The sequence below is a fragment of the Pleuronectes platessa genome, chromosome 13, assembly GCF_947347685.1.
Source record: "Pleuronectes platessa chromosome 13, fPlePla1.1, whole genome shotgun sequence".
NCBI classification, from domain to species: Eukaryota; Metazoa; Chordata; class Actinopteri; order Pleuronectiformes; family Pleuronectidae; genus Pleuronectes; species Pleuronectes platessa.
The window spans coordinates 20,791,751-20,815,563 of record NC_070638.1 but is presented as its reverse complement, the minus strand read 5'-3'; the positions used below and the strand labels follow the sequence as shown (position 1 = coordinate 20,815,563).

Here is a 23,813-nt window from a genome sequence, read left to right as displayed (position 1 = left end):
CAAGTAAAAGCATTCTAGCATTTCTGTTGACTTATTACCATTAAGTGGTTAAATACCATTCATTTGTTAAAACAAGGTTGATGGCAGAAGATGTATGGCTTCATAGTGTGTAATACTGGTATTTATTTGAGTGCATAGGACTACTTTTATACAAGTACATACAGTAGTCACATTTATGGCCATTTTCAATGCAAACCCTGTGGAAATACATAGCACTGGCAGTAGCAGCTCTGCTGAGGAACCTGTTGTCGGACTGAGAAGCTTAATATTGTGCATTCAACTTAATTAATTTAACCTGAACAGATACTACTTGGAATGTTTTGCAAGTGACTTTCTTTGTGTGTTTGTATGCTCGTATAAATTGAGCCTTTTGCAACTGAAATTGCTAAATTCGTAAATTTGATCCTCCTACATGGGTTTTTGGGAAGATATCTGGTTGGTAGATCTCAACTCACTTATTTGAATTAAAATGTGATCTTGGGCTTGAAAAGATTGGGTACCATTTCAGAATGTCACATCTATTTATGGGTGTTGAAGGTGCTGATGTCTCTCATGGCAGCAATATTCATATAATCACATCCCCTATAACAATACAAAGTAAAATGACAATGTTTTATTGTTGGCAATACTTAAAATCGAGCAGAATGACAGAGCTTTTATTTTGAAAAGATGTGAACTTGGGTATGAAGATTGTGTCAATTGCTTAACAGACCTATCCACATTTTAGAGGAGACATTGCACTAGTGACGGGAATGTACAACAATTTACAAAACTAGGCACCTTTCATATTTTTCAGTCTGTAAACCAGGTCAAGATTCGCCCCCCTTAATTCTTTGCTAATGTGCTGTGAAGATGCCAAAGAGAGAAATGTTCATCTGTACTATTTATTTTAAATGTCTGTTTTTAAACTCTCCAACATTCACAGGCCTCATTTCCTCTCCCACAGCTGGACGTCCATGGATGAAACCCAACCTCGATCAGCTCTTTGTACCTACCTGTGAAATACATGTCCAAAGAAACAAAGCAATATTCCCCAGCAAGGCTACACAAACTATCATTAGTTCTTCATCACAATTGCATACAAATCATCAGTGGTGATGATGTCCTACACGTCAGCATCTTTACACTTGGCATTGTTTTGGCATTTGAAGTGCTCAACTGTATGAGAACAATAACAAACTCACGGAAATTAAATTACCTCAGAGTAAATAGAAAATTAAAAGTGCAGAGAGAAGTGCTCCAAAGTCATTTTATAACTGCGCCCTTGAGCTGCATATTAAAGATTACAAAAAAACATTCTATACTTGAATTGAAATGACAACTTAAACCAATATTACTCCATTATTGTCTCATTTTACTTTGATAAAAGCTTAAGCTACGCATATTCAGTGCAGTTGGTGAAATTATTAATTGTAGTTCTTTACATCTGGCCTGGGGTCTGAACAGAACTAATGACATTTTAAATCATGGAGTTTCCCTGAATTAATTTTAAAAGGTTTTTAAATTGGAGCTAAATGCTTTGCAGTGGTGGTTTAAATGTATCTAATTGTCCCTAAAACATAATTGTGGGTATAACGTCTGTGTTTGTGTTATATGTGAACAATTCACTTTGATTGCCTTACTGCTTTATTTACTTTAGAGATATTGAATAAACTTGGATGACTCTATCTTGTGCGCTGCTGTTTTAGCTCCGCACCTTTGCTTCATCAACCTGCTTTTCCTTTGTTACCTTCCGCTCTATTTCCTTCTCTTCTTAAATCGCTCCATGCTTCCCTCCTCTCTCTCCCCTCACGCGTTAGGCGACTGAGTGCCTGTGTCTCTAAACAGCACCTCCTGTTGTGTCTCTCCTCACATCAGGCAGAAGAACTTCGCCCGGGGCATCGAGCAGCAGCTCCCAGACGGCATGGTGGTGGCCTCGGTGCCAACTGAGGTTCAGTGCCACGAGGAGCTGTCAGACCCCGTGCCCGACCCGGAATACCTCACAGGTACGAGACAATATTTCATAGTTCAGTGCGTCAGTTCACAGCTGTGCACTCGCACTTCATCACCGCCATCAGGCCATCATGACCTGCTTAAAAAACAAACAAATTAAAGCAAACTATATTGAGGATACATGGTTCAGGTGGGGTTAAGATTGATCACATGGTGCGTTACCATCATCAAAATGTGTTCCTTCGATGCAAAGTGTTTCTATTCTAATAATCACAAAATATGTTTTAAATGGGAGGGCCATTACAGTAATTAGGGCTTGAGTGTTCCTTTTATATGGAGAAGTTTGGATTAATAAAGAGAGAGAGAGTTGACAGGAGAAGCTGTAGAAAATCTGTGACCCAGTGAGATGCAAGGGGATCAGCTACACACGCTGTGAAGCACTGAGCAAATGACAGATTTAATTAAGAACCTTGTCATCCACACTTTTTATAAGACGTTTTGTGCTTGAAGTAAGACACAAATCATTTTCCGTTTTAAAGGTCCCTTTCTGATCATTCATTTGAAGATGTGACATCCTTAAGAAGATGTCTAGTTGTGGTTTTAATTAACAAAAACCACAGCAGAGTAGTTTTAAACCTCCTCTCTTTAGTCTGGGTCTCCAGTGAGAACAGGGCATTTTGTGTTTCTGTCTCTTGTGATTGGCTGACACTGCCCTGAGTGACACATGGCCAATCCAACCACAGGTAACTGATTGTAAACTGCTGCTGCTGTTGCTTGGTAAAACTCATTAGAAAATGCAAATGGTCAGTGAGCACTGAATGAGACGGTCAATCGTATCACTAAGTGATTCATATTATCTATCCAGGGGAAAGCTGTGAAATGATACATTGTGTTGGGGCGGCTGTGGGAGAGTGGTCCGACCTCTAAGTAAAAGGTTGGCAGTTCGATCCCAGTCTTCTGCATGCCAAAGTGTTCTTGGGCAATATACTGAACCCTCAATTGCCTCTTTGATTGTCTTATACAAAGTGTAAAGTGCTTTGAGCTGCCATCTAGAAAAGCTCTGTATAAATACAGACCCTTTACCATTTAGTGAGTTTCTCACGTAAACATTTTTTCGTGTAGTTTGCCACCACAGCGATGAAACGATCCCTTTAATTGTTTATATTATTAAAACCACAAAAAACTAAAGTTGGAGAGTGGGTTCGATGACATCACAAACTTACAGAAATCCTAATGACTCCTTATCCTAATGATTTTCGTCATTGGATTTATATTGTTAAGGTTTGAGCAAGAACTGGACCCATAAGAAGACTCAGACTATGACTTGGAGTATGATACAGGTTTTGATCAAAGGCTTTAAAGGGGACATATTATGACCATTTTACCCCAGTTGATATGGTTCCTTGGGGTCTTAATGAAATGTCTGTAACATATTTTGGTCAAAATACCACAAGAATCATTTCAAACAGCACCTTTTTACCCTGTCTAAAACAGCCCTCCTCAGATGGACCTGTTTTGAGTGCCCCGCCCCCCCTCACCCCCCCTCCCTCCTTCACGAGATGCAAGCACCCAAATTCTTAGCTATCCATTACCTCTGTAGAAATGCGGGTTCTGGAGACGAAGATACAATATTGCAACCATTTAATTTTGAAGCAGATTCAGGTGGGCCGAAGCCTGGCTGCGAGAGCCCCAGCTCCCCAGCGCAGCCCCGCAGTGGGAGCAGTGGGAGCAGTGCGAGCTTGAGCTGGCGCAGCAGCAGCATCCTTCCCCACTGTTGAGTCAACGTTTAGAGGTGTCCCGGGGGTCCCTTGTTTATGCGGTCACTTAAATGTCTGACGGGTAGCAGCAGCGAGCTAACGCTAGCTAACGAGTTAACGCGAGCTCGTCCAAGGCCATGTAGCGAGACTCCCTACATGGGCATGGTGTGACTATGACGTTTATTTCGGTCATAATCCCTTTCGACGCACTCTAGCGTATCGTTTCTGACATAGAGGAACCACAACAAATCGCGGGAGTTGTTTTTTTCCAAAGTTTTTGGGACGGTAGACATGCCAGATACCCAAACTAACGTGTAGAGGCACTACAAAAGTGGAATTTTCATAATATGTCCCCTTTAAGTTGGCTCTACTTTTGGTGAAGCCCTGTGGGCTCTCGTTGAGGGATCAGCCCGTGGTGCAGGGCGGATACGCTGATGAACAGAGTGCCAGGGCGAACAATGATCCGGACACTAACAGCCAGACGGGATTCAGGCAGGGGGCACAGGCCGGCTTACTAACCGGCAGGCAGGTAGATACGCAAAATATCCAAACTGATTTATTTTCATCCCTATGACTGTTACTGTTAGATAATCATCAAATTGCATCCAATGTCTTTATACATTTTTTAACGAAGCTTGTTAGATTTAAATCAAAATCTTGTTTGTAATTATTTCTGGGTTTAATTAGTTTGGATTGTTTTGCACAAACACTGCCTCAGTGCAAACACGACTGGGTTGTCAGTGGCAATGAGCAGCCACACAGAGACACTGTGCCACCTCCAGCCTCTCACCAGTCACCTCCCCAACACCTGCCCTCCTCCATTGCGGAGATGACACCTGTATGATCGAGTTAAATATGTTTAACTACTGTTTTATTCAGTGGGGTTTTACTCACAATGTGGTGACTTTATTTATGTGTGTGTCCCTGAACATAACAGACGACAAGAAGTGAGCTCTCCTCTGCCTCAGTCCATACCAATGATGGTGTTCAGGAAAGTGAAACGAATCCTCCATGTCTGATGTCTAAGATTGATTTTGGAAATTGTCATGTTTATTTTGCATCAACTGCTGCTGCTATTATACAACAATGTATGTATCAGTAATCATCAGGGATTTGAATTGACCATTTATGGTTAATTGGGTGATGCTGGAATATGAGGCACATTTTAACCTTGACTGAACTCTGGGTGTGTTTGTGTTTGTATGTGTGTGTATGGATATTTCTCACTCTGATTATTTATTAACATACACCATCTTTTGCTTGTTGCCATGTTAACCAGTGGCGTGCAGAAATTGGTTAATGACGCTCTAATTAACTGTCATGTTGCCATAGCTGTAATTGACAGCAGTTGTTGATGGGCACCAGAATATGTAGCGGTATCTCTGCTAGTCAGGGCACATGGGAGCAGTGAGGGGAGGGCTCTTGTCTTCTATAATGATGCGTGCAAGATACCTGATCTCAGAGCAGTGGAGTGTGACCAGGGCAGCTTGACTCAGCTACATCGCAGGTTTGATCCTCAATGTGCAGAAGTCCAAAACAAGCTGCTCCCACCAGCCTGTCAAGCCCCATGGTCGCACCCTTAAAAAGGACACAAAACGATAAGTAACTTTGGCAGCTACAAAGTCGAGCTTCCAGTGACAACAGCCTTCTGCCACCACAAGGGGGCAGTTCGTTTTGAAACATATACAAACAGGAAACTTCCGGTGGTCTTTCTTTTAGGGATAAACGCTGCTTTGCGATCAGACGTAAGAAGGAGATGTCGCTTCTACTTTCCTATTGTCTGACTCTATTTTGTGTTTAAAAGGTAAATCACTGCTTGAACTGACGGCACCTAGCTGATGTAAAAGTGTGGTATGGCCCAGACACATATTTTCATGAGTGAGGCTGTGGGGGCATATCACGTTTCTGACTTCAACTTTCACTGAACAACTGCAAATCATTGCATGGAGAAACTTTCAACATTACACTGTCACCATCTTACCCGTGCTAGCAAAGTAACTGTACCTTCTTCGCTGTAACTCCAAACTAAAAATGGCTGCTACCTTGTGGTCTGTATCTGTCAGTGCATACATTACATGTCATTTGGCTGACGCTTTTGTCCAAAGGGACTTACAATTAGTACACTCAACATCTATGAGGGGCCATTTAGGGGTTCAGTATCTTGCCAAAGACACTTCGGCATGCAGATAGGGAAGAGTGGGGTTTGAACCGGCAACCTTCTTGTTGGAGAACAAGCACTTTACCCCCTAGGCCACACCGCCCAGGGAAACTACAATAGCATACAATATAGAAACAATACATATCATTGATTTCACATTTGTAATATTTTACACTTTTTACCTTTTAAAAAAAGTTTTTACTATAAATTAACAACTCTCAATGACATATGGATATAAGAGAGCCCTTTATAGCTCCATGTTAATACTGTTCACATTTATTAATCATTAACTGACAGCAAATGGTAATTTTTTTCCTCCAGTATCAGCATTTGCAATGCAAATTCTGCATGTAGCATATGAAGCATGATTCGAATTTTTGATGGTTTTGTTTACATTTTCATGGCGCATAGTCAGAGGCCGTGGGCTAGTTCGGGGAAAAAAGCGACTTGAAGACCAAGATGAGACTTTAATCAATCAGTAAAACCAGCCAAGGGCTTTCTGTGGCATAGAGGAGGTGGTGGCCTGCTCCACAGCTGTGTGATTTTGTCAGTCTGTGGCGTCAGAAGCCACCTCGCTGCTCCCTTCATTACCAGTGCGGCCCTGTGTTTGAGCTCAGCGATTTTTGAGCAGCAAAAAGCCTTTGAGTGTGAAACAGCTGCCATTAACACTGACACCGGCAGAGAAAAGAGGAGGGAAAAGTCCTTGGCTTGCTGTAAATCAAGCGTCTCCTGAATGCCAAAGATTCGTACCGTCCACCTGGATGCATCATTATCGACTGAGTTTGACTTAACTTTCCACTTTGCTTTTTCTAGTTCCACCCAAAATGATTGAACTTATTTCAACTAGTCTTGGGTCTGGCTGTTTTATTGACTCACTTAATAGGACAGAAATCAGTTTGACGGAAAAGTTTTGTGTAAATTGTTCTCATTATTTCCTCACTGCTGGTATTTAAATTGTAGAACATGCTGGAATTTAATAAAGAGCGTGTAGAGGGGAGGATACCCTCCAGCTCGGCCAGCAACGGAAATTACCTTATTCTCTATGTCAAGAGCACAGTGCTATATTAGAGGGTATAGAATTAATAATTATATTTCAGCATAATTCCAGGAAATGTTTCATTCATGTTACCTGCTGGCGATGCTTATTCCACACACTGTAACTGTCTGTGAATTGCCTTACAGTAGACAGGAGCAGATTGGCCTTGTATCTCTGCTTTTATGTCAACAACAAGCAATTACACCGTCAAGCAGTCATGGCAGCAGTTCAAAACGTCAAAGGTGACGGACGATCAAACGACAACAGAACAGCAGTGGTTCCAACTGTCGTTAAATGGGAAGTTCAGAGGATATTAAAACTGCCTAATCCAAATGAATCGTCTGCTGTCACGTCACAGACCTCCTGCTGCCCCCCCCATTGTCCCTCGTCTGTCCTCCTCTCTGCATGCACAGCTCAAACCTTTTTATCCCTACATCGCCCCTGGGGCCTCAGTTCACACGGGCCAGAACAGAGCCCGCACTCCTCCTCTCGTGGCTCAGGGTTGGGCCTGTGCTGCTGCAGCCGTGGGCTTTAGTGAAGAGTAATATCATGAAATGAGATATCATTTCAAAGCATCCAGCTGGGCGCCAGAGAAACACACTGTGTGCTCTGGGGCACAGTGGTGCAGTTTTTCTTCTTGCACTGTTTCCAACCGATGCTGGGAGAGAACTGAAGCGTGGTGCTGGAAGTTGTGTGGAAAGTACAATGCAGTCGGCTAGAGATGGGGATTTGGAACAAAGTTGAAAATCCATCAGACTGAGAAGTAAAGTCCTGACATCACATGGGCTCTGCTCCTCTAGATTCTGTCTGTTCCTGATACATGTCTGTGGAGTGTATGTACGTGATCTAAAATGAATTAGGGCTACAGCACTTAGTATTCAAAGTTTAAATCTCTTTTGATTCCATAAAATTAGAACGCAGGAAGTGACCTGATAGCAAAATGGTCGGGGTGTGTACCACATGTCTTGAGCAGCAGGTCCATGGTTTGACTACTGGCCAGCAGACCATTTACTAAGCCCTAAGGCAATTTCTGCCTCAGACAGGACGTACAATTAGACAAGTGGCCTCTATGTATATGGCTCCTTTTTTATCCAGAGAAACTCCAGAGAATTTCAAGAGCCTCTCACTGGCACATTTGCAGTTTCTCACATGCAACGGGGTCATATCAGGGGAATATCCTGAGTTCACAGCATGTCTGAAAGCAGCTCCACTCCCACTCCTTTTCCTTCCGTCTCCCCCTCACTCACCCATTCAAATGAAAGGAAGAAAACTGCCTAAACTAAACTGAAGCTCCCATTATTTGTTTCCAGAGCAGCTGTACAAGTATTGGACGTAGCTGTACTAATTCATTCAATATTTACAGTAGCCAGTCACATTTCCCTCTTATGGCTTTAGATTCTGCCATCTTCAACAACTGACTTCAGTCTGTAAAGGTTTTGGTCATGTGGAAATGTCTTTATAAAAGAAACAGTTTGTTGAATATTATTACCACTCATGTCTTCATGCTTAGTGTAAAGCTAGAACAACAGGCACTTAATTCAGCCTACTGATATGATCAATGCTTTGGCATCCTTACAAAAACAACAAGATTATGATCCTGTTTATTCATTTAATTTTGTTACAAAGTAACATGTGAGTTATGCAGTTTTTTTTCTTAGCAATAGGAAGGAGTTGCAACAATGACAGGTAAGATATGCAAATAAATACAATTCATCTGGTTGAACTGACTGAAAGGATTAAATACAAACAATGGAAGAGTTCAGATGTTCCCTCTGTGCCTCTGCATATCTCCATACAGAGAAATATATAAATATATGGGTAATAGTCTCTTACATTTCAAACTAGTCAGTTTCGGCACGTGAGATGGGAAAGCACAAGTTTTTGTACCAAGGTTTTTTGAATGCCAACAATTCACCAGCTGGTAGCATCATCATTCAGTTTCTGGTACCTGCCAACAATCGTGTCACCCGCTACCTGGATGTATCATGGTTATTATGTTCTGCAGGGCAGTAACGATCTTACTTATTGGCCCTTTAAAACAGATGGCCCATCACTCGCTCATTGAATCCGTTCTTAAGAACACTTGCTGCCTCTCCGCTGCGTGACAGCGAGCTGTGTGAAGGCGAAGGAAAAACTTGTTTCAGCTTAGAAATCTTGGCCGAGAGCGCGGTGGCACCATCCCCACAAAGTCACCTGGGGCATCCTCTCACCTTACTGCACCTGTTCTCTTGGCCTCAACATTTCCAGAGTGCACAAACACAAGCGTCCCGACACAGCGGTCTTCAGCACCAGCTACCTGGCATACTGCCTCTTCCCCCATCTCCTGGCAGGCATTCAGCAGTATTGCTGTGCCGGCAGTTAATTGCGAGGCTCAGGTAATTGTCCGTAGGGAAGACAGACGTGCAGAGGCGGCGGTGGCCAGTGGAACGTCTGTTGAGCTGCGATGAAGGCATGCTTCCCCTCTGTCCCTTGCTAATGTAGCCGGGTGCGGTTGCCATGGTCAGTGTATTTGTCACAATGTCAGCATTCCTTGTTCCAGCCTATTCTGGCCCTCGCAGGGGTGAAATCATTCATCTTCCTCTTCATCTACTGGCTTGAAAGCCATTCATCATAAGGCCGGAGACCTCCATCAATTATTCCGATGGGGGAAAGGGGAGGTTTTTGAAAGAACAATACATCTTGATTTAATTGGAAATCAAGTATGCTCAAGGCTGCTAAGCAGATTTCCCCCAAGATGAAAATTGGGAGATAACGGTGAAAAAGAAAGATAATAAAGAAAAATAAATAAGTAGAAATAAGACAATAGAATGAGAAAGATAAGAGATGGATGAAAGAAGAGAAAAGTCAAAGATAACGGGAAGAAAGAAGAAGGAAATTTAGAGGAAAGATAGAAAGAAAAGAGCAAAACTAGGACCCAGTGAGTGAATGAATAACAGACATTTCTTCTCCATGCAGAGAAAGAGCAGCGCTGGTGTGATGGCATTCATTTGTGAGGGTCAAAAGGCCAGCGAGGGGTGGGAGGAGAGGGTGACCTGTTCTTATTCTCCACTTGCAGCAATATAATGACACTACCTCTTCTTTCTGCTACACACACACATCATACCTACAGCAGGGTCCGAAAGTCTAAGAGCCAGCTGAATGGGTAAGTAGTGACATTTGGACCCCACAGTATGTCATTGCTGTGCATTCAGATGGATTTAACACAACACAGAATGCTAAAGGTGAAATAGCCACCCCTGGCTCCGCAGCCATTCCCTGTGTCGTTTGTCTTCAAAGCCGCAGATTTATGCTCCGAGGTTTGGAGAAAAAGCTGACACAAGAGTTTAGGTGTTCAGAAGAGAAGTTTCATAAGAGAAAGGCAGAAGAAGAGAGTGCTGCCGAGGATTTTTTTTTCTTTTTCTGAGAGATTTCCTTTGAGAAGTCTGAGGTGTCTTCATGACTTTGTAAAAGTGACACAGGATCCTACCGCGAGTCACCTTCAACGAGACTGAATGTCTTCACAGCAAAAGCAGAAACGGTTGTTGTGCATTTTTGTTTGTATTGTGAGTTTCACTGAGATCCATCGTTCCATCTGCAATACCGTTTAACTTTCAGAGTCGCAGCAGGTGGCTGTTGGAGCCACTACGCCTTGCACAGGTTACCAGTCCATTAGATTCGATTCGATTAGATTCAACTTTATTGTCATTGCACAGTACAAGTACTTATACAACAAAATGCAGGACAAAACCAGAAGTGCAAAAAAAGGCAGTAAAGTGCATAGTATTGTGCGTATTTAAAGTGGAATGTAAATAAATAGAAATGTACAGTAAGAAATATATATGGAATAGTACAGTATTAACAGGTATTGTAAGATATAAGAACTATGAGCAGTAAGAAATATATATGGAATAGTACAGTATTCACAGGTATTGTATGATATAAGAACTATGAGCAGTAAGAAATATATATGGAATAGTACAGTATTAACAGGTATTGTAAGATATAATAACTATGAGCAGTAAGAAATATATATGGAATTGTACAGTATTAACAGGTATTGTATGATATAAGAACTATGAGCAGTAAGACATATATGTAGAATAGTACAGTATTAACAGGTATTGTATGATATAAGAACTATGAGCAGTAAGACATATATATAGAATAGTACAGTATTAACAGGTATTGTATGATATAAGAACTATGAGCAGTAAGAAATATATATATGGAATAGTACAGTATTAAAAGGTATTGTATGATATAAGAACTATGAGGAGTAAGAAATATATATATGGAATTGTACAGTATTAACAGGTATTGTATGATATAAGAACTATGAGCAGTAAGAAATATATATATGGAATAGTACAGTATTAACAGGTATTGTATGATATAAGAACTATGAGCAAGATAAATATATAAAAATATATAAATATGAATATACTATAGGCGGGATAATACAGTAGTAAAAACAGTAATAGTGTAGCTACAGGGCTGACTAACGTAGGCGTAGGTAGGACGTTATGGATTAACTCTTTTAAGGAGGTCACTTGTTTTTGTTTTGCCCATTGACACCAGCGTTGCCGGTTATTGGCAGGAACTCTTTTGAACTCTCACTTAAACCCCTCACTTGCTCACGGTGAATCCTGCAGTGGATCTTCTGCTGTCTCGTCATACCCGGCTCATCTGGAGTCTCTGCCAACTTTATACGAGGGGGAGCAGAAAATCCAGAGGCTCTCAAACGGACATTTGTTCACACATCCACCTCCTGTGGAGTTCAGTGCATGTCCCCAAGCAGCTATGGGGAGCGCTCCAGAAACGCTCTGCAGCGAGGCAGCCACCCTGGTAGCCCATTTATTTGTCAGCTGATATTACGCTCACACTTTGTTCACTCTTCAAAATAATTTGCGCTCCAATTACTGCACGACGATCTGACTCATCACAGTGGGAAAAAGCGCAGGTATGAAACAGAGCCATTGTTAATGTTATAAAGAAAACCTTGGACCTGCTGTGACTGTGGGCCCAGAAGGGAAGCTGGGGCTGTGAGTGGGTGGGTGTGTCACAAGGCCTGTAGTCAGAGCTCTTTATTAACTGTAATAATGAAACTACATTTTATTATTTATTTACAATACCAATAGACACTTTACATTAGTAATAAAAAAAGAAACTAATAGTTATATAAAACATACATATCAATATATAAATATAATATGTACGAATCATGCATAATCATATAATTTCCCAAACCATATATCATAATTAGTATACTACATATACTATATAACGTTTGCATTACAATAAGGAAAGAATGTTTAATGCTATCACTATCCATTTTGTAAGGATAGAGTGATGAGAGACCTTTTTTTTTACCCCTGATATGCCCCAACTAGCATGTGTGACCTACGTGTTGATAACAGAACCTCATACGGATTCAGGTAAAATGAATTTCCTGAATCACAACGTAACGCTCTTCTTTTTTGACACAATGTGTCTACTTGTATTGCCACGCTTTACATGACAGGAGCTTCGTGCCACAGTAACTTTCTCACAGTCCACAGTGTTTGTTACTCAGTCGCGTGTGTCTGAGACAAAGTGAAGGCAAGACGTGCGAGGCTTTCATACTCTCTGAGACCACCTTCGGAGATCTGGCTGTACGAGGGCCCAGGAATTCATTTGCGCCGAAATGCATGAAATCACTTGTTGGATGAGATTGAAACTTTTTTTCCTTTTACAATTTAATTTGACATTTATGCTGAAACTGGCATTTAACACAAAGTTAAGAAGTGCCAGTTTTTTTTTTTTCAGAGCTCTGCTCTCATCCATTAATGACACATGGTTATTGGTCCAGCTTGCAGCGTAGAGTAATGGGTATGTTTGCAATCAGTGTGTATTAATATTTTGAGCCTTGATTAGATTTGAATTGATCACACACTCCTGTGGAAATAAGAGCCTTAATTTATTTCCTTCTCTCTTCTCAGCCGGAGCAGGTCGCCTTTCCCTCATCAAGGTCATCCTTTGTGTTACCGTATTCCCCTCATCGAGTCATACTCAACCTAGCTTCTCCTTGAGTTGTGCCCATGCCCCCTCCGCGCACTCCCCATGCTATGAGCCCTTCGATATGTCAGCACTGAGATGGCACATAATCTATATTTTATAAGGCCTTGATATAATTGGTGGCAGTGAGGGAAGGTCATGCCTTCAAGGGCCCTCAACACCCCCCCCCCCCTCTTGGTTTTTAAGGCAAAAATCCTCATAGAGCAGCCCTCTAGTCAAGATGTGAATTGGACACGATGAGGCAGATGAGGCTGTGAGTGTGGTGTCGCCGGTTTAAAGGGGGCTGGAGATGAAAGCGTGTGCTGGAGTGCAGCAATTATTCAGCATGTATGTGCTTTGAAAACGTGCGGGGGGGCCATAATGTATTCAGCACCGAGACACATTTTGGAATGAATTCTTCAACGCAACAACAGTTGTGTCTCTTAGGGCTGATTTGGTGTCAGAATTGTGAAAATTCGTCATAAATTTTGAAATCAAACGTGAAAAGTTCTACAGGAGGCGTCCAAGTTATTCTTTTTAGAAATATCGGTTCACGGTTTGACTTTCCTGGTAAGAGGAATGGTAAACAGCACAACTTCATTTGTTGTGTTTTAAGGTGGCAGCCATGCTCACTGCAGCAGATCTATCATCTTTCAAAACTCCATACATATTTCTGCGGCTCTCATTTCTTCATGCTTGAGTCCAGGGTAGCAGTTCCACTCATCTATTATCACATTATAGTTGCAGATCGTACATTCTCTGCTTAATCATATCAAATCATTTGGCTAATCAGCCATTTGAATGCAGTGATGTTTAATTTGAAGATGTAACCCATTAGCTGCTTATTGTTGCATATATATTAAACTACAGCAATGCCAGATCCTGATGTTACATTAACAAAGTGAAGACTGAAAAATGAGTAAATAAAATGAAGTCACAGTCTGAGACACTGGCATTTTCAATTTCAGCTCACTTCGACTTCCAATCAACTTCATTTTCTAAATATGGTAACCAGTACCACTGATTCCTAATGCACAACATTAAGCTGGCATTAAACCTGAAAAATGTACATTATGAAAGGCCTCAGCCGATGTAGAGTAAACGCATACTGTGAGTCCAACATGTCTGCTGTGGGGCAACAATGTAGGTCATACAGGCCGGCGTCTTTCAGGTTGGAGTTTGCATGTTCTCCCTGTGTCTGCGTGGGATTTCTGCAGGTTCCTCCCTCAGTACAAACACATGCAGACTGTTTAACTTTAGGTTCATCAGAAACTCTAATTTGACCGTAGGTGTGAATGTGAGAGTGAATGGTTGTTTGTCTCTATGTTGTCCCTCTGATGCGCTGGTGACTTGTCCAGGGTGTCCCCCTCCCCTAGCCCACTGTCAGTTAGGATTGGCTCAAGCCCCCCAATGACCTTCAAAAGGATAAGTGGTATAGATGATGGATGGATGGAGCTCTTGCATTTTTATCATCATGCAATGATTAGGATTTTGTGTCTGTTCACTCAGGGGTGAGATTATTCAAATGGCAGTTTTTCAGCTATTTGCACCCGAGAGGGAACGCCCAGTGGTTCCCTGAGCCCAGGGTTTATTGGGGTCTGCCACCATCGCACACTTATTAAAAGGCACTTTCTCACAGCAAATGATTGGGAAGAAATTGTGGTGGATGAATGGGTCAAGCCCTTGGCTTTTATTAGAGACTGGGTTCAACTCCATCTTGAAATCACTCATACAGTTTACCTCCTGTGGCACAGAGCAATTTTTCTGGCTGTTGATTTAAGTGATCAGGATGTAAGTGTGTGTGTCCTGTGTGCAGAGAGACATGGATTTTGTGTGAGATTGTTTTTGTATAGAAAAACAAAAAAAAGTAACCATCAGTGACACCTACAGTTCTAATTCAGGGCAGATGGAGGACAAACGATGAAATCCCTTTCTGATCCTCGGCAGAACACGTCTCTTTATCATCAGCTCCCGGTCAGAGCTGTTCATCTTCAGAGGTCGCGGAAGGGCATCGGCACGCAATCATTTCTCCAGCGTCGCCATCACCTCCTTCCACTCCCCTTCCCTCCCTCCCCCGGGGAAAAACAAAAGTAGTAGCAGAAGTTAATGCTGACACAGTAGCTCTACCTCCATCTTCTGTGTGATCAGTCAGCGTTACATGCAAACAGTGTGGTCGGACACGAGCGCAAACATGTACACTTTATTTCACACAAGCGCACAAATGCGAAATCACTACAAACAACTGTGCTTATCGCGCCTTGACTCTGACCCGTTGATGTTAGTGCACTTCAGCCACACTTACCTGCCAAGGGGGACGCAGCGATGGAACACTTCCTGTCACCTCGCTTTGTACACTGGACAAGTTTTATACAGTCTCCATGGGTCTCTCCTCCTAAGTGCTTCTCAGTCTCTCACTCCCGCTTTTTCTCTGTCAGTCTGGGTTAGGGTTTCTCCACTGCGACGTTGTTGCTCCACATTCAGCCAACATCATCCCGACAAAATATTAATAAATGCACAGAGTGCATAGACGCAAAACTCTTGTATTATTGTGGAATTTATCAAAAACTATCAAATTTCCACTGTTGAGATGGAAAAAATAAGATGGATTGATGTTTTTCACCGACTGCCAAACTGCTAAAGATATAACATCATTTTTGGATTTCAAACATTCTCACCATGGAACATTCTCCGTGAGTCAGTATGTTTCTCCCACATAGATGGCTAAATGCTGTTATTCACAGCTTCAGGGGTAATTAGTCTACTTTTCACAAAATTGCTCCCAGAATGTAATCTCAAGACAAAACTAGGACCATAAAGTCCCTTTGGCCAAACAGAGTGCATTTATACAGCAGTGTTCCAGTCTCATCGCCCACTCAGAGTACTTTACAGCACAAGTCACATTCACCTATTCATGCACACACTCATACAGCGCTTCGACACAGTGCTTGTTCCATCACCATCCAATCAGTCGGCACAGCCATCAGGGGCAATTTGATGTTCAGTATCTTGCCCCAAGGACACTTTGGACTGCAGAGTGGAGGAGCCGGGGATTGAATCACTGACCTTCTGCTTAGCGCACGGCCCTCTCAACCTCCTGAGCAACAATCACCTGCCTGCATTGTTTAGGAGAACATGTATTGCTGCCTGCATTTGTTTTGCTTTCAGTATTTTTTCAGTTACAGTGTTTTAGATTTTCTGCTAGTACACATCAGTTAAGGTAAAGGAAAGATCAGGGTCTTGACCACATTTAAAAGTAATTGGCTTATATATATATATACATGTATTTAATCTTATATATGGAGTCTGTTGACTTTCAGTATTTTACACATAAAAAACTGCTTTTGGAATTTTGTGAATCTCAGAATCATGTCAGGTAAGGTTTACTACTCTGTTTTCAAATGAATGTACATGCTATCTTTCTCTCTATAAGATTTACATGAATAGCACTCTCAGTTTCACAGGTCACAGCTACACTAACGTATATTTAATGCTTGGAGGATCTGCTAACCATATGACTAATGGGAATATTATACATAAATCTCTTGGAGCTGTGTGTTATATATTAAATGGAATTTAAATGCAGTGTTCTTTCCTTCAATGAGTGTATTTTCACAGAATTAAGAGTAACGGACACTTGGATGTGAAAAGAAAAGAAAAGTGCTCAGTGAGTTTAAGGAAAGCTGTTAAACAGGGCTGGAGTCTCATGCCAAGGATCTCTGCACAGAAATAGAACCAATTAGGAGAGCAAAAATGGCTGATGTAGAAAACAGTGACAAGACCCATACACCACTTGCCAAGGCTTGATCAGGACTTCAAGGTGGACTAGAATAGACTAGAAATCAGGCCCTTAGGTATTCCTCAGCTATGCTCCATCACAAATAAGTCTTCAAGAGTGCTTACAAGGCCCGAGCAGCTCTTATTAGTTAGCGGCAGGTAGGTGCATGTGAAAAGCACCTACTGTGGCCCCTGCTGTTCCTGTGCAGCTGGGGAAAAAAGGCTCAAACTGTGAAGAAAATCACATTCAGCCTAATGTAGGAGGGAAATCATTGGCATTGTACAGTTTTAAATGAGTTATTGGGCTGTATTGTAACTATACAGCAGTAAGATTGTTATTGTGGGGTAAATGACAGCAAATGATTCATGTAATTGATCTGATCTAAATTTATTAGCGTTCCCAGATATCAGGTGAGCAAAGCGCACGAGTGCTCACTATAAGTGAGCAGGAAGCTTCTCTAATAAATAAGGTCTCTCGCCTCAAGTTTGATATTTGAAGCTCTTATAGGTGGCACACGCCTGGAGGGTGTAGCAGTTACATAAATCAAAGTAAAATCAAATCAATATTCCAGCTCTGTGAGGGACTGCGTGAAGTAGCCCAGTGGGAAGTAAACTCTTCAGTCCTGCTATGAAGCCCCCGATGAGGAGCAGAGTTCAATTCCCAGCTGCTGTTGTCTTTTTTGCTTTGTGATCCATCTTTGTTAGCCTGTCTGCTTTTCCATTGTGCAAACAGAAAGATCAAACAGCCATGTTAAGCTGCACAAAGGTCCATTGTTCTTTCAACGTACTGATTGTCACATAGAAATAACTTTGATCTGCAAGTATAGAACCCTTTGCATAATCCCCCCCTCAAAATATCATAAAACTGCAAGAAGTTTAACAGTATGGATTAATCGAAAATAAAGACTGATATTTTTTTAACCTAAAGCACCCAAGTTAAAACCTGACTCTGTTTGAATCCTCTCAGTTCTCTTTTAAGGAGCCTCAATGGTCAAAGGACGAGCCTACAACTAATTAGAGTAACAATATAAAGATGTAGTGTGACAGAAATAATAAACAAAATTTAGAGGAAATGTGTAGTTCATATGGGTAATGTTGCTTGAAAGTGTATTGTACAGATGTCTAGACATTTGCATTTTATCCCGGTGGAAATTTGATCTTTTATGCTGTATTTAAAACAGAGGTCTGAAGATCAGGTCTTTTAAAAGAAATAGTTCACGCAGAAATGAAAATTCCCTCATTATCTACTCACCACTATGCTGAAGGAGGGGTGGGTGAAGTGTTTGAGTCCACAAAACCCTTTAGAGTCTCAGGGGTAAACGGTGTTAGAGCAGAATCTATTACAACTGAAGTAACTGGTGACCGAAAGTCTGGGCCTTTGGACATGCTAACATTCGCTAACATTGCTATTTCCGGTAGCGGACATTTAGGCATTAAAAGTTGGTTTAAATGACGCCGTTTCGAGTCAAATATGAATGTCAGGGCTTGCAGACACTAGGATGACACCACAGGAGCAGTGTGGAGGCATCTGAGGTTTTTTACGTCTGAAGAAGGAGTCAACAGCTCTAACACTGTTTACCCCTGAGACTCCTAAAGGTTTTTTTGCACTCAAACACTTCACCCACCACTCAGCATAGTGGTGAGGGAATTTTCATTTCTGGGTGACCTATCCCTTTAACACTTCACTCCTTTGGTTATTTGCTGCAATTAGCTTGTGGGATTATAACCCAAAATTTTTTTTTTCTTTTATATAGGACAAGATGTTGAATATCCCTTGCATTTCTGAAGGTGTTATGCACAATTTAGGTTAACATGTAACATTAGATGTTTGCAGGTGTTAGTCGCCACCAGCAGATGTTCAATGGCATAACGGACATAACTTCAGCTGTCCACCTTAGCGTCATCAGGAGTTTTGGCCTTTTAATCACAATTCTCACATTGGCTTCAGCGTTCTGCAGTGGGTGATTTATTTAATGGTCTGGTACAGGGCTTGTCCATGGATCCCCAGATCTTCCAGCAACCTGATGTTGCAAGGAAACCCCTGCAGCCAACCTCCACAGCAACAACATTCCTCTCCAGCCACGTTGCTCTTCCTCAAATGCCATGTCTGCATACCACAGCCTCTTCTTCTAATTCACTTCATCAACATTATCCTCATTACAACATTATTATATAATGGTGCAGAATAATGAGGCAGGAAACAAGCTTTTCAAAAATAATTTCAAGCAGAAATTGTTGCCCAAAGGTATTTTGCCGAATTGAGTATGTACCCCTGGTCAAGATAAATATAGTAAAGTCTGAAAACACAGGGTGTGCTTTTTTATATATAGCCAATACATACGCTCAAATGAATGATAGTGATTACTTAAGCATTAGTCTTTTAAAGGGAAATCCATGGCTGAGAAGGGCAGTGAACAATCACCAAATTTGCAGACTAAAACCTTGACTGGGTTGTTGGACTTATGTTTTGAAAAAATGGCCCTAAGGGAAATATAAACAGAGTTCAGGTGTCAGCGAAAGCATCAGTGGCCAGGCCCGTCTCATGTGGCTTTTCAGCTTACAGCATGTTCATGGAGAAATAGGCAGAAGGCAGTCTGTCATATTACATGAGCAGCACAGGTAATGAGATTTACAATCCCCCATCCCAGAGCACATTATAAATAGCCCAGTTTCTAGATAGATAAAATATCACTAAAGACCAGTCGTGATTTCCATTGAGGAAAAGGGAAAATAAACTTCTGTCTTTGTTCCAGCTGTAATTTGATTGCTTGGGGAATGTAAATTGAGTTCTCTTGTTAACGTTTGTGACTGCTTCACGTTGGTAAACCGGGCAGGGAATATCTAACCTGACAGGGCTCGCTAACGCTCAACAGCAAGAGCGCAGGGCTGATGGAAACCACCGCCCCTCCAAACCCCCAACAATTCGCTGCCAACTAATGACCTGTATATGGGGAGTGACAAAAATGTGTGTGTTAAATTCTGCCATTTTGTCACAACCTTTTGCATCTTCTTTAGACACACAGGTTTAAAAGAGACAGACCCGGTTTTCAATTAGAACATTCAATTTAATTTCCATGCTCAGAGTTCGCCTGGATTTCTCTTGTCTTACTCTTTTTGATTAATGGATTAATTTATAGTTATAATCTAAACAGTGGGTCTCTGAAGGAATGAAAAAAGAGGGTATCCCCAATGTGTATCGATTGGAATGTCCAAGTGACTTCATGGTCATTAGGGATCCCTTATCTCCTCTTAAATATTAATCAAAGACAGAATCGTTTTTACTTTGCTGGTTTCCTTCTGCATTATGTTTTAGTAATTTGCTGGCAATGATGATGCCAGCTGTGATAATTGACTTTATTGTTAGAATAGCATGCTAGCGTTGCCTGCTTAACAGATCCATTGGACCAATTATGCTGGTTAATGATAACAATGTTTTTTTCCGTCATTTGATGTGATAGCTAAATATTTAGATCAATGGTCGAGCCCGTTTTTTTGTAGGCTTTGTACACTATCCAAAACCATTCTGTTATTTCTAGCTTTATAGCTGGTGTTTTTTTATATTGACAAACGTCACTTCTTTGTTGCTGATTTACCAGACTCCAAGTGCCGGATTAGCAATCCCACTTGTGACTACATCAAAATGACATGTAGGTGGACTCATTCGACCATGGTTCTGGGTTGTCTGGCATGGGTGGGCTTGATTCGGTTTAAGCACGTCAACTGTCAGCCAACCAAACAATAAAAAGTGACTTTGCCAAGTACAGCCACTTAATATTTGCAAATATACAAACACATCTGAATGCAGTGTAAGTTTGTTTTGCAGCATAATTTTCCATGTAGTCAGTGGATATTGTTTTGTAAAGTCTATTTACAACCCTATTTTTTGAACAGGATGAATAATGTAGTGGGTTTCTGATTTGTGTCAAGCTACATGGGGCAGCTCCAAAGAATTGCTGAAGCAAAACAACATCTTTTCTTTCTCTTAAAATAAATGAACTAAAAGCGCTGTCATTACTGGTTAGGTTTTACTAGATATGTAATATATTCTGTAGGATACAACAAGGGCCATGACAAAGTGGTGGAATGTTGTGCTCCCAGAAAGAGAGTGGGTTGGCATGAAAGAGGGATGTATTTAGATTACAAAACATTACTAGCTACAGTTCAACTAGGTGGTAATCAGAATACATATATACATTCATTGAATCAATAAATTAAATAAAAGGTACTGCATGAAGTCTGTATTATTACTCAGAATTGGTTTACGTAGTTGGGCATGTAGGGTAGTTGGATACCTGCTGGTCAAGTTGCCTAACTGGATACTGGCCAAGTTGGTAGCTACTAGATCAACCTGCATTACAGTTTTTTTGCAGACAGCTCACTAACTTGCTCTCTGCAACATTGAAGATTTACACTATTGTTAATTATATGGTTTTCATTGGATTTTGTGGGTAAACAGAAGGTATTAAAAACTTTTTTGTGTTACTTTAGGAGGAGTAGTTTTCAACGTGACAAAGTGAAAACAAAATTTCAAAATAGGTTAGACACTGTGGAAAAATAAAAGGTCAAGGAATGAAACTCCTGGGCTTGAGCACAATATTGTGTCAATGTCCCATTTATTCACAATGTTACATATTGTTAGACAATGTTGAAATTAGGGTTGCAAAGGGGCGGAAAAATTCCGGTAAATGTCCGGAAACTTTCCGGAAACTTTCCATGGGAATATTAAGCTGGGGAATTTGGGGAATTTTGAAGAAGAAAAAAATACACAAATGCCTATTTCTATTCATTTATCCATCAATTAGAAAATATTTTTAAAGACGATTTCAATCGGCCAACTATTTATATCTCCGGCATTGCCTTAGTGTGTTTTTACAAGCTTTTTTCTCATCTTATTCTACAGAACAATGCCACGTGCACTCTCATGTGTGGAGACATTTCACCCTAGCCAATGTAGAAAGAAAGGCTCTGTACATTTGCAAATACTTTGCAAAGACCTATGTTAAGAATGAGACAAAGATGTAGAAGTATATAGTCAAATGCCCAAAGTTGCCTCAGGGCTCAAATCAGCCTAAGACAAAACAAAATGTTTATATTTATGTCTGTATATGACAAGGTTAATACAGTTAGCATAAATTACCCACACAATTTCCCGTATATTCCTGTATATTCCCGTTAATTCCCATGGAAAGTTTCCAGCTTTGAATATTCCCGGAATTTTGCAACCCTAGTTGAAATAGTCTAAATGATTCTTGAAAATCCAACAGAGTACTCTACAAGTTACATTTAAGAGCATGGAATAGATTGTTCAAGTAACTCTCCCAACACTGCTTATAACTGAAAAAGGTTTGTTATTGTAGTCGCTTCTCTAAGGAAGATTCATAGGAACGAGCTCAGGTAGGAAAGTAATCTTATGGCTCATAGAACCCCATTAACTAGCCTGGCCTGTGCTCCATTTCACTCTTGGATAAGTCTGGCAATGAATGATTTAGTGGGGAAGAGCGGGGGTAGAGTGAATGAGGAGTAAGAAGTAAAGAAGTTGTGGTGGGTGTGGGGGGCTGGTTGGCAGTAGGAGTTATCCAGCAAGCCCATTTTCTAATCTAATGGGAAACTAAATGTAATACAGCACAGTCCTGATTTTTTTTTTCTCCCCTAGATGAATGTGATAATGAAAAAAAAATTGCAGGAACAAAATGTTGGCCCTGAGAAACGATGAGCGGATTCAATGGGGATGGCTAGGTTAGAGCCAAGGCCAAATGCTTTCCATAATTCCCAGCAAGGGCAGATTACTGCAAAGAATTATCATAATACATACCTACATACCACTTTGGCTCATCTCCTTTCATGCAGGTATTCTTCAACAAATGCTTATGTTAATCCCATAATATGACAGTTCCTGTGGATCATGTTCTCCCGGAAAATGTCCCCGGTGATCTCGAAAGAAACATTCAGACCATGACCAAAGTCCAAATTAGTGTAGCTGTGATCTATGTCCTTTGAAGCCTCTCATTTCTTTTGGCAGTGTGGTCCCTGTAGACACTTGCGACCTTCTTTCCTGTGGCCATTTCTATGCCATTCTTAGACCCATCAAATACCAATCATTTGATACTGGACCTTAACTGATACTGTTAAATGGTACCAGCCATATTATCCAATTTGTCCTGAGGAGGTATCGTGAGTCAGTTCACCTTCTTGTCATTTATTTTGCTACCAGAAAGTCCAATTTTAAACCAGTGAAAATATTACAGTGTCTATTTAACAGATTGACCTCAAATCTGGTACTGACATTCAGTTCCCAGCAGTCTTTAACCCACATCCACCAGCATGTTGATTCTTTATTAGAAGTGATATGCCTTGGTCACTATTATTGATAGAATTTGGTTAAGAGATGAATGTTTTCTGAGTAAAATCCCAGTTCTCTATTTTATATCTGCAGTGACTCTCATAATATCTGTTCACTGACATCTTTTGAATACTGTGGTCCAATGTAAGTCTGCCAAACTCAACGGCCGATTAAAGTGAGTTGCATTGAATTTATATGCATAAATTACATACAGTAGTAGGGGAGAGCGGGGTAACGTGGGACATCGGGTAATGTGATATACCCCCTGTATCTAGGCAACGGCACACATTTGTGGTCATTTGACCATTATGTTTTCAAGCCCCTCCCATTCCCCCCTTGCCTTGAAGGAGAAGTTGGTGCTGGTTCCACAGCACCAGCACCAACTGTTGGTGCTGTTTTTTCACAAAAATGTGTTTTTTGCATGTAAAAGTAAATTTTTTGGCTGTGAACATAATCAACTGTTGTGTCAAAACAAATTGAATCAGGTAGAAAAACTTATATCATACATGTTGGTGAACTTCCAACATATAAATCCATGTGATTGATGCTAGCTGAAGATTAGCCTGAATTGCTAAGAGATGTGGTTTTTTCTAAAACGGTGCTGTGGGGTAAAGTGGGACACTGTCTCACTTTACCCCACCATGAAGCACAAGTTAAGTTTAGTCTTAAACATATTTTAGTGTTATATTACATTATATATGTTTTATTTTTAATGTCATAAACATTGTAGAAAAGCCATCATGCCAAGAAACTACAGCCCAGGAAGACAACCTGGGGCCAAACACCACTCACAGAGATGGAGAG

The 23,813-nt window shown here is 41.0% G+C and overlaps 1 protein-coding gene across 1 annotated transcript in view; it reads left to right on the top strand.

Annotated features, from left to right (window-relative positions):
• Positions 1-23,813, top strand: part of astn1 (astrotactin 1) — a 421,252-nt gene that overhangs the window by 223,987 nt on the left and 173,452 nt on the right. Inside the window, exon 15 of the mRNA XM_053438754.1 lies at positions 1,858-1,985. Within this exon, the coding sequence (XP_053294729.1) occupies positions 1,858-1,985 (128 nt within the window). The remainder of the gene's footprint in view (positions 1-1,857; positions 1,986-23,813) is intronic.